The following is a 13,709-nucleotide window of genomic DNA, read 5'->3' on the forward strand; positions in this document are numbered from 1 at the left end:
TTTCCAGATGTCATCCGAATTGATTATTCCAATGTGTATAATAGAGCAGCACCGGCTTTAAAAGTGAGTACTGCTACCCTATGCCGAATGAAAAAGGGTGGAATTCCAGCTGAGGACTCCTATTTCACCAACATTTCTAAGAAAATGTCGGTCAGTAAAAACAAAAAAACCGCTTTTATGACAAGCAAAAAAGTTGATAATGTTGGTATGTCAAATTACTATTTTCGCCTTATTGTGCAAAGCACAAAATCAATGAACATTAATAAAATATTATGTTATTAGGAGTAGAAGAGATCTCTAAGTGAGTGCAAGCACACCTATTCACTGAATGAATGATGATTAATCTGAGACTCTCATGATCATGTGATTTTCAAGGCACTTGATCATCAGTCACTTCCGAACGCACTAATTTTTGTAGGTTAAAATTTGTGATCTAATTCTAGACATACGTGTTTTTTCACCTGCTTGACGTCATTCTCAAAGGGTAAAATTTTGACTATAAAAATATATTTTTTTCAATTTTTGAATGATTACTATCTCTATGTTACTATGTTACAACTGACTCTAGCTCTTTATGTTACAAACTGAATTGTTTGAACGGAATTATATTTCCGAAAGTTGTGATCCACCGATCAATCAGCTGCGCAATTATCATCCAAACAGATTCGTCCATTACGGCTTGTCAAGCTGGCTTTCATACAAGACATATACATTTGCAGCAGCACTTTGATATTCAATTCAGCAGGTGAACCGGCCGATTTGAGAGCGACGTACCTTAATCCGAAACACGTTCGCTATAATAGAGCCGATAGTTTCACAGTTAATAACGTAAGCAAATAAATTACTATTAGCATAAATCAGAAGCAGTCAGCGATAGCTTATGGCGCATCACACCGCAAACGTCATCCCGATATGAAACAATGCAGTATAGAACAATAAATTTATACGAGTAGGTAATGATCATCTGTCTATATAACCCCGCATAATTCTTGCTATTTATCCGCCAGAACTGATAATATTGTCGGAATTATCTTTTTGTTTTACTGTGAACCCGGTTGATGTTAAATATGTGACAAATTTCAGTGTAATTTGTTTTATCAAAGAGGAGACAATTTTACTTTACATTGCCAATATGCTTGTAATCGAGCTGGTATTACTGCATTTAGTTAAGCTATAACCACAGTTTTTCGCTGATGAATTGAATGCGAAAGAAAGCTTTGCAGACAGAGGAGGAAGTTTATTCACTATACCTAGAGTAATAACATCCGTAACATCGTAATCTTATATATATATATATAAACCATCTTTATTTCCGAGGAAAAAGGCTATCGACCTACCGGTCTTTCTGCCAATGTTACAGAAACAAAACTTATGTACTAAATATTTGTTAAAAAAAAAGAAAAAAAAAAAAAATATAATGTTTTACAAAGAAAAGGTTAAAATTAATAGTTCGTTTTTTTAGGTAAAATGTTCCAACAGAGTATATTGAGGAAAGGCGTAGCGAGATTGTCTATTTGGTCTTGTGAGGGAGATGGGGTTTATAATTGTCCAGTTGTGGGGGTTGCCTTTCCATTTTGCCTCTAGTTTCGTTAATCGTTCTGTTATTTTTGTCATTTGTGTCCGTTCGTAGAGTAATTCGTTGGTTGGGTTATGTAGCGGGTTTTGAGGATGTCTAATCTTGGTTACTAGTCTAAGTGCAATTTGTTCTGTAGTTTGTATGTGTTTTTTTGTTTTGCTGGTCGCATTAACTCTTAGTATGTGTCCGTAGTCGAGTAGAGGTCTGCAAATAGATTTGTATATTTTAGTTGCAGTTTTTGTGCTTATACCTCTGTTCTTGTACGTCAGGGTTCTGAAGTGTTTAGTTCGTTTCGTAATCTTATTTAACACTAAAATTCAAAAAGATACTTATTTTTTGAAGCCCCTTAGAGTCCCGATTTAGCTCTGTGTGACTTTTTTTGGTGATTTTACAAAAGAAAATATTCTGTAGCTTCACTACCAAATTTTCGCAAAACTTGCACTAATGTTAATAAATTGGTGTTTTTATTTCATAAAATTGTAATGTCCATGTAATTATAATTTTATTTTATAAAAACTAATTTTTATGGAAAATGGTCTATCCTATTAAATAAAAAATATTTTAGTTTTCTTCAGGAGTGAACGCAGTTTGAAAGGCTTGAAATTAATAAATTCCTAAAACTGGGCTTTGTCCCACTGAATTTTAATGAAAATGCAGTGTTTTAATGTTTCCAGGTACTAAAGTAATAATTTTGACGGTAAAACACGAAATCAGAGAGTTTTAAGGGTAAATGTTTTTGATAAAGAATTCTTCAACACTGTGTTTTTCTGCATTGAAAGTGAAATGTAGTGTTTTGAACACGAAATTAGTGAGTTTTAATAAAGAAAATTGACTTGAATTTTAATTGAAATGCAATGTTTTCAAAGCTTACATGCAGGTTTAGTTTTGACTGTAAAAACGAGAAAATTTCAAGACTGAAAAATGATTGATAGTCTTGAAATTTAACTTTCACTGGTATTTTTAATGAATTTATAAAACTGGGTTTTTCTGTACTAAATTGCAATGGAAATGTAGTGTTTTCAAGGCTTTCAGGTTCTGAAAGTTTCAGTTTTGACCGTAAAGCACGTATTAGAGAGTTTCAAGACTGAAAAATGTTTGAAAGTTTTCAAATTAGACTTTCAATGGTTTTAATGAGTTTCTAAGACTAGGTATTGAATTTTAATTGAATTGTAGGGTTTTCAACTTTTGACTGTAACTGTAAAACACAAAATTGGAGAGTAAGTAGGTACTACAGTTTAAAAGACTTTCAATCATACATTTTTAAGGTTCTCTAAAACTAGGCTTTTTTGCATTTAGCTGGTATTAAAATATAATTTTTTTCAGCACCTAAAAGGTGTAATTTTGACTGGATCAGAAAGTTTAAAAACTGAAAATTAATTATTAAACACGTTTTGATACTGACAATCTTAATTTTGTCGAAATCGGCTGGGTTAATAAGCAATTATTGATTTTTTGGCGACATCTTGAATAAGACACATTGTTCACAGACATTTTGTTTAATTCATGAAACGTCATTTGACCGTTTTTGGAGAGAGAGTAAAATTTTAGACGCTATTTCACACAAGTAGACATTGATGAATATTTTTACGTAAAAAGTTTTACGTAAAAATATTTATCCTTTATTAGCCATTATAAATACAGGACATGTTGAAGGTTTACCAAAACTGACAGAAGCTTTCTGTCGTTTTGCTGAATAGTCGAATATATAAAAATATAAATATTTGGCGATGACCAGAAAAAACCTACGTTTAACAGTAGGATTTCTGACTGGCCACTGTCAACTAGGGAAACACCTCCATACTATGGGGCTAGTGGACACACCTCTTTGCAGGATGTGTGAACAGGAAGATGAAACTGTCGGGCATGTCTTAGCCGAGTTATCGTCAATAAGAGTGTGTGTTTGGTGAGTCTTGGCCTACACCTACCGACATAAAAGAGATGTTCCCTAGTGACCTGTCCACCTTCCTGGGAAAGGCAGGATGGACGGTGACCTAGGTGGACAACTCGGGAGGATGTACAATGGGTCACATTTGGTCTAAATGCTGTGGGTCTACACTCACCCTCCCCACTCTACAGATACAGATAATCGTAGAATAGATGTAGGTTGGTACCATTTCTACATAATGAAACTAAGTAACTTTTAGAGTATTTCTCTAAGAGAGTAAGTATTTAGCTCCTTCTGGTACCAGAGAATATTCTACCAGATCTCTGATATATTTATTCTAAAAGAAAAATACTAAAACTCTGCTTTGTCTTTTAACTATTCGACATTTGTATAGAAAACACGTTTTGTAAACTTTCCTGAATGCAATAAAGCCTCGAATAAAGCAAAAGTTATTTGATCAGAGAGAGTAATTTTATTTACATCATCAAAACAATTTTATGTGTAAATGTATTCCGAATTTTCCGCTATATGGAAAAACGAAATTTGATACGAAATTCATTTTCTACGCCTACCCGGACGCCGTTCGCATGTTTTTTGAGTTTATAGGCCTCATAATAGGGCCGATCGGAAGGTTGAGGCAGGCGTAATAAAAAAATACCAATTTCAAACATTTATTCCGACCCAATCCATCGAAATACAAATTTTGTAGCTTAAGTGCATTCTTCGAGTTTTCTGGAAGCAATTTTGAATAAAGCCGTCAGTGTGCGAACAAAAAAAACACGTCCAGTAATATTGCTTTTGGTAAAAAACCAACCCTACTAAACTGAACATTATTTGCAAACAACTTGATATTATTGAAGGGCTTTTTTTGGATGCTCATATTTTATGCATAATTCCTTTTTACTTTCAAGCCCTAAGCGATGTATTCAATTTCGACTCTCGGAAAACTCTTACTTAACTTGAAAAAAAAGCTGCTCAAGTAAGTAAATTGATTAATATTTTACAAGCGAAAACATCGTCTGTTGGTTTTCCATACTGCTTGATTTTTGATAACACAACAAAAACAATTTTTTCTTCCTGGAAAAATGGGGCGATTTTTGCCTTTTCAGGAAATTAGGTGCGTTACAGTAGACGAAAAAGTCTGACAGAACAAACATCACTAAAAGCTGGCCTGTCCGTTTGTTTGCCTACTTACTTTCACACGTCAGTCGAAACCGCTTCTGTTTGTCCAGGAAAGTTTGCCTTCGTGAAGCTTAATGCTTAATAATAATATAAGCCACGGTTTCTAATTTAATATTTGGGGTTGTGTTGTGTATATTTTATCTGGGTTTAACGTTCTGGATTTGGTTCCAGGGTCGAGAGCTGCACCACAAGGCAACGAGTTTGATATGACCCAGGAAAAACCTCCGTCTTTCGTTACTCCAGGTCAAACTTATCGAATTGCAGCTGGCGCTACTGTTATACTACCATGCAGGATTACTCAACCAGGTATGTTTTTTTACAAAAATGTTTCTTTTATCTTTTTTAGAAGTGGTTTTATGTCTTTAACCCCATAATCAGTACAGTGTGGTATAAAGAAACAATAGTAATAAATACTAAAGTTAGGGTCGATCTACCACTTAATGCCATTATCTATAGTTATCTTTTTTTTAAGACATACGGTAAATTGAACTTCTTATTTCCAAAATTATTTGATACTTTGGCATTTTTCCAACCTTTACCTGCTAGATGGCACCATAAAACTCTGCACATAGCAGCAAGACTCCCACTTGTAATCCGATGTGTAAAAGGGTTAAAATCGTTTGGAAATGTGTCCTTAAGGTGAAATTGTTAAGCAGTTTAAAAACAATATTTTCTGCTGCAGATTTTTAAAGCCATAATGGACAATGATGTAGAATTGTTCTGTTGATGTCAAGAAACGGTTTAGTCAATATCTGTTTGCTTCACAGCAATGTAAAGCGATGTAAATAAATTTTTCATACTTTATTATAATTGTGTACAAATCAGAATAATACATATGACTGAAATAAAATATTTTTAAACATTGTTATAACTGGTAGGTCTCTAGTTGACCAAAAATATTTATAAAATGATAATTAAATAAGCTTTATTAAATATGCTTTGTAAAGCTTTGAGCTTTACAAAGCATATTTTAGCTGGTTGGTAAACGCATTTGCCCGTTACCGTGACATTCGTAAGCTTGTATTAAGGACAACTTAAATTAAGTTGGAATTTGAATGTGACAAACTAGATGCAGAATATAACAGTCTAAACTAAACTTGTCTAAGAGTCTGAGTCGTTCTTAAATCCAACTTAGCCAGTGTCGGGGAAATGGACATTAATAACCTTGCTCTGCATTTTTCAAATAAACCTAATGATTCTGACAGCGTTTGAGAATATTTTTTTTTTCTAAACAGGCCTGTACTCAACTTAGTTTTAATATAAAATTCTGTCTATACTAAGACTTTAACATGTATAGTGGTGTTTTTTTGAATATTTTTTTTAAATTTGGTGATTATCTATTTTTAAGCATGTCATACTTAGTTCTACCGACAGGCTCGTATTCACTTAAATTTTTTAGATTTACCCTATTCATAAAATTTTTCTTTGGATAATGCCCACTTTTCTTAAATGTAAAAATTTTCCTGATGGTTGTCACATCTTCGTCTTTCTTGTGGAACTTTTACTCATTTATATCTCTGGTGTGCCAGTTGAAATAAAGAACTTTTTGGCCTTTGAACATACAGACACCTAGTTTGACACAAATTTTTGGTAAGAACTTTTGTCCTGTACATCTCTGGAACTGTACGAATTTTGTATCGCACATAGTAGACTGTAAAGTAGGCCATGTCAAGCTAAATCGAATGACGTAATAATATATAAGGTGTCACATTTTAAAGAGTGCACTTTTTGGTCCTTAAACGCACAGACAACGTAAAAAATTCTTATAATAATTTTTTCGCAGAATTGAAAGAATTCTAGTGTAACTTTCTAGAGAATCTGCATTGATCTAGTTTGGCAACAGAAGTATCTACATTATAATATAAAGATAAACTTATAAAGCTGACAAAATATTAATATCCCTAAATATACTAGACGTGCTAAGCAAAAGCATATCTAGAGATATTCTAATATCAAATAGCTTTATAAGAGTTAAATATGAATTATTTACTATTTTAACTTTAACTGTACTAAAACATGGACGTATTTTGTTAAATTATAATAATAAACCCCCTAGTAGTGACTGTACCTTATCAAGTACAAGCGATGTAAGGAATTTTGCTCAGAAATTACCAATATTTTTCAAAAGTTCCAATATAACAATATAATTAAATGTGTTAAACACATTATATTTATAATATGAGGGTAAAAAGTGCATTTTCAAGGCAAGCATGAGAAAGTTTGCAATTGGAAGTGTTAATAGTATATTACATACTCAGGTGGAAAGTGTTGGATTTCTGTCGAGAGATTAGGTACTAAACTTTCTACCGTGGTTTGTATACTATTTTATGTTCAACCATTTATCAAAATCTCATCAAACTTTTAATAAATCATTCAGTTGAACTATTGATCTATTGTCTCTAACAATAAGGTAGTATAAGTACGAGTGGTTATGACTTCAACCATAATAAACGACTGGTGATTTGTTTACCATCTTGACAACGTCATTATTCCGTCGTTGCTATTCCGTCTTTAATATTTTGAGCTGAAACGTTTCTTAAAGTGCTTTTAACATGGAGATTTCTGAAAACGCAGATGTTACTCATCATCACCTGAGCTGCGAGCTGTTGCAGAGGTGGCGGCACAGTCTCTTAACTATAAAAAGTAAGCCCAGATGTGACAAAACGCATATTGACATTCACCCGTGTGGAAAGTGACCTTTACACGGGTAGAAAGTGAGTACTTTCCACCCGGGTGGAAAGTAAAGGCAGGTAATTTTCATCTTTCCACCTGGTTTACTCATAAGAAATAACGTTATTACATACCTGGTTGAAAATAAAAGTTGATTATTTTAAACAGTAGTTTTAAAACGCTATTTTTAATAATTCAGTATCATGTAAAAAGTTTAGTTTTTAATGCGTTTGAAAAAAAGTAGTTCTATTGGTAAACAAGTGTCAAAAAAAAATAAAAAAATTTAAACGGATAAAAAAGTTTAGTTTGTTAATATTATCAATCAAAGTAACAAATTTACAAGATAATGAAACTAAACCACATGTACCGCTTGCTCAGCACTAAAATCAAAATAACCTAACTTTATATATTTCCACTCAAACTTGAAATTTCCATTTCAGGAAGTTACGTATTGGCGTGGAAACGCAATATTGCAGTTTTGACCGCCGGCCCCATCAAAGTTTCCCCGGATCCCCGATTGCGAGTTTTACCTTCGCCAACAATCGAATCGGGCTGTAAGTTTCATTTCGACATACTTCAAATCTTTGTTTCGAATACGTGCATTTTATTTCAGCTACCAATATTGGCGGAGTCCCCGAACTTTCCGGGGGTGGTTACAGTTTGGAGTTGCGGAATGTACGGCCTCAAGACGCTGGCGATTATATCTGCCAGCTGGGCACCATCGAACCTAAAGAAATCGTGCATACCTTAGAAGTGCTCGGTAAGTTTTTTTTTGTTTTCCATCCTGTAGATCAAGTTTAAATAATTAAAAATGAGAATTTTGTACGTTATTCCTTTTTTTTGGGTTTCAGTGCCTGCTCGAATCCACCACGTATCCCACGAGGGCAATTTGGAGGTAACCCAAGGCCAAATGATCAAAATGGAATGCAAAGCATCAGGTAATCCAGTCCCTACCATTTCCTGGAGCAGAAAAAACAACGTCATGCCCAGTGGAGAACGAACAGTCCAGGGAATGACTCTAGTGATCCAACACGCTGACAGACACTCAGCTGGCCAATATCAATGTTCCGCAGATAATGGAGTTGGAGCACCCGATACTAGACACATCTCCATTAACGTTCTGTGTAAGTCATTTGAAACTAAGCAAAACAAATTAATTATTATATGATTAATGTAATATTACCTGAATGTCCCAGTGCGATTACATCCAGCGAGCATTTTGCCTGTTGCAGATATATTGGCAAATAAATTAGTAGGCTATCCAATATTTGACTGGGGCACCGTTTTAATTTAGTTTCGATGAGGAAATTGTAAAATTATAGGGGCGGCCAATTAATGGAAAGCTGATTCGTGATAACGGTTTAATATTTATCTCTCACGTATTATTAAAATAATTGTTTGCGAGTAGTGAAGCATCGGAGAGTTTGTTTAACACAATTTGAATATTATTTAATGATTGCATTGCTGTTGGACTATTATCATACTTTGTCATTTGATTTATTTTGACTCTCTTTAATACAATATGTAATTGCAGCTTTTATGCTTTGGGAGGTCAAAATTTTGTCACAATAAACGGTTGTTTATTTGGTATTAGTAATTTAATAAGCAATTTTAAAAAACTGCAAGGTAGTAACAAAATAGAAATAGTTACTTAAAATAATGACCGCAACAGTTTTGATGCAATATTTTTTCTATAAGCGTCATTCTGAATCTACCTGTACCAGATGGCCAATAGCGGATGTTTTGATAACAATTTACCGATTTTGTCAACAGATCATTTTTTGCCTTAGTACGCAACGCCAATATTCATTGACAGGGAATGCGGCCTCAGATAGATGGGTCAAGCAAGACTACTGCTTTTTACCCTCCCATGGCTGTAGACCAAAAGGATAGGTCTGGAAGAGGAAGTCGCTACAAGTCCAGGAATTTTCCCTTTCTGGAAGTTCCCAGAGTTGCATCGGCATCCTCTGTCCTGGGAAAAGAATGCTCTCGCTGACGAAGGGGCTCTTCTGGCGTTCTTCTTGTCCTCCATTTCTTCTTTCTTCGTCAGCTCGTCCATCTCTGGTGGTCCAGGCAAACTATAGGATGTCTAAACAACTTTCGTCCGTCTGTTTTTACATCCTAAAGTTTTGGGGAGTTACGGTCTGGTGAGTGGGGGGATGGTTTTCCCCCTTTTGCCTAGGCAAAGCAGGGGAAAATGCTAGGAGTGCAGTCAGAGCCCAGTTAGTACCGGGATAACTGCTGAAAAGGTTCTACCCAGATTTTGAGAATAAAATTCTCGCAATTCTCGCCACCCGGGGGGAAGGTCTGGGGGAAATGTGGTCCTCTTCTTGGTTGGTTGGTCCTGAATTGTCGTCTATCTGAAACAGAAAGAAAAACTTATTAATAATTACCCGTTATCCAATAGCTGGTAGCGGGGTCGTGTGTGGGGTGCTTCTAACTCCGGGTCGTAGTTCACTGCTTCTCGCAGTAACTGATTTTCGCTGCTTTCCGCTTTTTGTAATATCTTCACTGCGCTCTGTTTGTTCCTCTCCGTTGCGGTGGTGAACTTGAGCGCAATGTTTTCTACAGCTTGGAGTTTCTTCAGGTGCGATTTGGCTGCGTACCCCCATGCCGGCGTAGGCGTAGGTCAGGTCCGACTTGATGAGCGTCACTTTGTTCCGAAGTGCCAGCTTCGATGTCATGGGGTACAGTTTTGCTCTGGTCGCTCTGGCTTTTTGTCTGGCGTATTCTATGTGGCTTACCCACGTGAGTTTTTGGTCCATCTTGACCCCAAGTACGTCGCCACGTTGCGCCACTCGATGTGCGCCTATGTCCTTTAACCTGACGTTGCCTTCTATCCTCATCTTTGGTCTGCTTTTGAAAACTATGGCCTGCGTTTTCTCCGCGTTTATGTCGATCTTCCATTTATTGCAAAATTTATTGCAAATCAAAAGATTCTCAAGGATTTTTAATAACCGTTGTTTTATTGTTGTTTAATTAATTAGATTAGATAACTCAAGCAAATATAGAAAAGGCAATTGATATTGTCACTTGGAAACTACAGCTTCATCAAATATCAAAATTTGAAGTAGGTCTCTCTCTTCAAGTGCCTTCTTCATTACTGAAGGTTGGCGACAATACCAGCAAACTCCTCTCTATTTCTTGCTGCTCTCAATAGGGTGCATGTGTCTAATCCTGTCCACTCTCTTATATTTTTAAGCCATGAGCATTTTCGTCTTCCGAGTCCTCTTCGGCCTTCTATCTTTCCTTCCATAAGCAGTCTCAAAAGTTGATATTTTTCTCCTCTGTATACATGTCCCAGATAACCAGTTTTGCGCTGTTTCACATGTTGTAAAAGTTCCCTGTCTGTTCCCATCATTCTTAAAACATTTTCATTTGTTATTCTTCGGGTCCATGGTATCTTCAAAAGTCTGCGGAAGATCCACATTTCAAATGCTTCCAGTCGCTGCATTATCCTCTTTCCCATTGTCCAGGATTCCGTGCCATATAAGAGGACAGAATAAATACCTATATGACTTCACGAAACGGTATCGAGTATCGAGCGACAGGGTGGTATTCGTTAGAAATGTCTTCATTCTCACGAACGTGCCTCTTGCGTTTTCAATTCGAGCTCGAATTTCGGTCTCTGGATCCAGGTCTTGGGTAACCCAGCAACCGAGATACCTGAATTTTCTCACTTCTTCTATTGAAGTACCATGTACCACCATGTATATTGGCTTGTAGATTTTGATTTCTGCTGACGACCATCGTTTTGGTTTTTGCTGTATTTATTTTCAGGCCGTGTTGGTCACCTGATTTCACAATCTTGTCTACTAGCTCCTGTAAGCCTTCTGAAGTGTCTGCGAAGATGACAGTGTCATCTGCGTAGCGTATGTTGTTAAGTATTTTACCGTTCACCTTTATGCCAATTTCACAGTCCTCTAGCGCTTGCTGAAATATGTACTCGGAGTAAATGTTAAATAAAAGAGGCGAGAGAACACAGCCCTGTCGTACTCCCCTTCTTATTGGTATTTCTGACGATACGGTGTCACCAAACCGAACAAACCCTCTCTGTTCCCAATATAAATTTTTTATAAGCCTTATGTCTTCGTAGTCTAGACCCTGTTTTTGGAGCAGTTGTAACAGTGTTGGATGCTTGATGCGGTCGAACGCCTTTTCGTAGTCAATGAAGCACAGATACACGTCTTTTCTTTGGTCTCTACATTTTTGGAGTAAAACCGTTAATCCGAAAAGTGCTTCCCGAGTTCCCAGTCCTAATCTAAACCCAAATTGTTCGTGGCTTATATTTTGTTCGCATTTCAAGTAGATACGTCGATGTAATATTTTTAACATAATTTTCAAAGTATTGCTCATTAAGCTAATTAATCTGAAATCGGAGCACTTTCTTGATGTGTTTTTCTTGGGAATCGGTATGAACACTGACTTGAGCCAATCACGGGGGTACGTTCCTCAGCTGTAGATTTTATTAAAGAGGTCAGTGAGTCGTTGGAGATTTTCTTGGTCCAGCAATTTTAGCATTTCTGTGTATACATTGTCTGGTCCTGCGGCTTTTCCACTTTTAGCTGTTTTATTGCTGCGTTTACTTCGGATGGTAAGATATTTAATGTCAAATCCTTGTCGCGTTCTAGTTCTGGTTCTGTCCTTTCATCCTCAAACATCTCTCGAATATATCTTGACCACTCTTCTTTATTTTCTTTGAAGTAGGTACTTTTACTAATTTATTAAAGCTGAAATTCGCTATGTGGCATTAATTACACGAGCGACGGAAGGCAATTTTGCTAAATTGTCGTCTAAGAAAGAATGCCTCCTTTAAGCCTAAACAAAACAACAAATCTATCACTAGAAGACACACTTTTTGGCTTTGGGAAATTGAGCGGTTGGCAACGCTGCACTAAATAGTAACAACCTTGACTTTGTTATAGTAAGAAAATTTGGACAAATTAACAGTTTAAATTTAACGTTGTTCCATTATCAAAGTTTTCTAAAATCTGGGATTTTTCTAACTTGTTTACTATTGCGAGTTTTATGTCCAAAGTTGATAGAGTCCAGAATTTCAGTTTTCCAAAAATGTTTTATTAATGTTTACTTTTGTACCCTTTCAACGCTAATGAGTGTTTCAAACTCAAAGATTTTTATCAAAACTGGTTTGGTGCAACAACTTTTTTTTGTGTAAACTTTCTATTAATTAGTTTAATGAATTAAACTCCCTAAAAACTCCTCAAAAGCTCTAAATACTTCTATTATTGTCCCTATGTCAACTACTCACTGTCATCTGTCTAAAGTCTAATGTCTAATATTTTCATTGTCTTCTTTAACATTTAGTTTTTCTGAGAAGTTAGGAAAACTGAAATAATCTTCTTTTTACACCCTGAACAGCAGTTTCGACCATTTTTTGTACGCTCCTTGCTTTGATTCTCAATAATTCGCTTTAAGAATATTATAGCTAATCCAGACTGGCATTCTGTTTTCACAGTTTAACTAATATTAGTCCATTAGTCCATTATTTGGTATTTGAACTACTTTTAACCAAGTATTTTGCCTTGTTCTGTATGACATTCGTTGGATTTAAAAAATTCTTATTTTCTTCTCCTAAACGAGCTACAATCTCGCAACTTTTTTAAAACATTCATAGACTGCTTAAATTCGCTTGTTTTGTTCGTTAAGAAACGGCGGTGAGATTTCACTCAAAACGTTGTTGCGCCAACACAAATTGCTTTTTCAAAAGCTTTTTTAAAAACATTTTAATTTCAACTTTTTAACTTGGTTAGAGTCTGCAAAGCTTCCTTCGCATTTACCTAAAAAAATTCCGCGGAAAACGGAAAGACGTTTCTGTTTGCAGCTAGTCGCGGTGTCTTTTTAATGAAGTTTCTCGTTAAGGCGCAAATTTGCGGAATTATAGGAATGATAAATTAACGAATAGAAAACACAAATTTGCAGTTTTAATAAGGCTGTTTTTGCTGAGCCTTTATATTAGCACTGAAAGGGTTTATATGCTAATTGCTTGCGATTACACCTTCTGATAGAATTAACTCGCTTTGAAAATGTATAGCAGAAAAGAGAGGATGTTTACTAGGTCGTGGAAGTTTTATAATTATGGACGTAAAGTGGAAAAGTAGACAGATGCAAAAACTTCCACGTTTCTGAAACAAAGAGTATCGCTGTAATTACACAATAAACACTGTTATTCTAGTTTTTTTGTCTGAATTATTTATTCTACATCTTATTAGTACTTTCTATGAAACAATGGTTAAGACTTTGTTTTATAAATTATTACCTGCAGTTCGTAAGAAAATAAATATGAATAATATAGTTAGGAAAGTTTAAAACAACATCAAACAAGGCGGTTTGTATTTTTTCCACTAAAAACTGAAAATTTTTGTTTTACCCTTGGTT

At 35.4% G+C, this 13,709-nt stretch overlaps 1 protein-coding gene across 1 annotated transcript in view; it reads left to right on the plus strand.

Moving 5' to 3' along the window:
* LOC145740189 (protein amalgam-like) overlaps positions 1 to 13,709 on the plus strand; it is a 181,679-nt gene that overhangs the window by 147,901 nt on the left and 20,069 nt on the right. Inside the window, exons 2-5 of the mRNA XM_081995555.1 lie at positions 4,815 to 4,949; positions 7,754 to 7,867; positions 7,927 to 8,073; positions 8,165 to 8,437. Coding sequence (XP_081851681.1) covers positions 4,815 to 4,949; positions 7,754 to 7,867; positions 7,927 to 8,073; positions 8,165 to 8,437 — 669 coding nt within the window. The remainder of the gene's footprint in view (positions 1 to 4,814; positions 4,950 to 7,753; positions 7,868 to 7,926; positions 8,074 to 8,164; positions 8,438 to 13,709) is intronic.

This window comes from Ips typographus, linkage group LG1, assembly GCF_016097725.1.
Source record: "Ips typographus isolate SLU linkage group LG1, UJ_Ityp_2.0, whole genome shotgun sequence".
In the NCBI taxonomy this organism is placed as follows: Eukaryota; Metazoa; Arthropoda; class Insecta; order Coleoptera; family Curculionidae; genus Ips; species Ips typographus.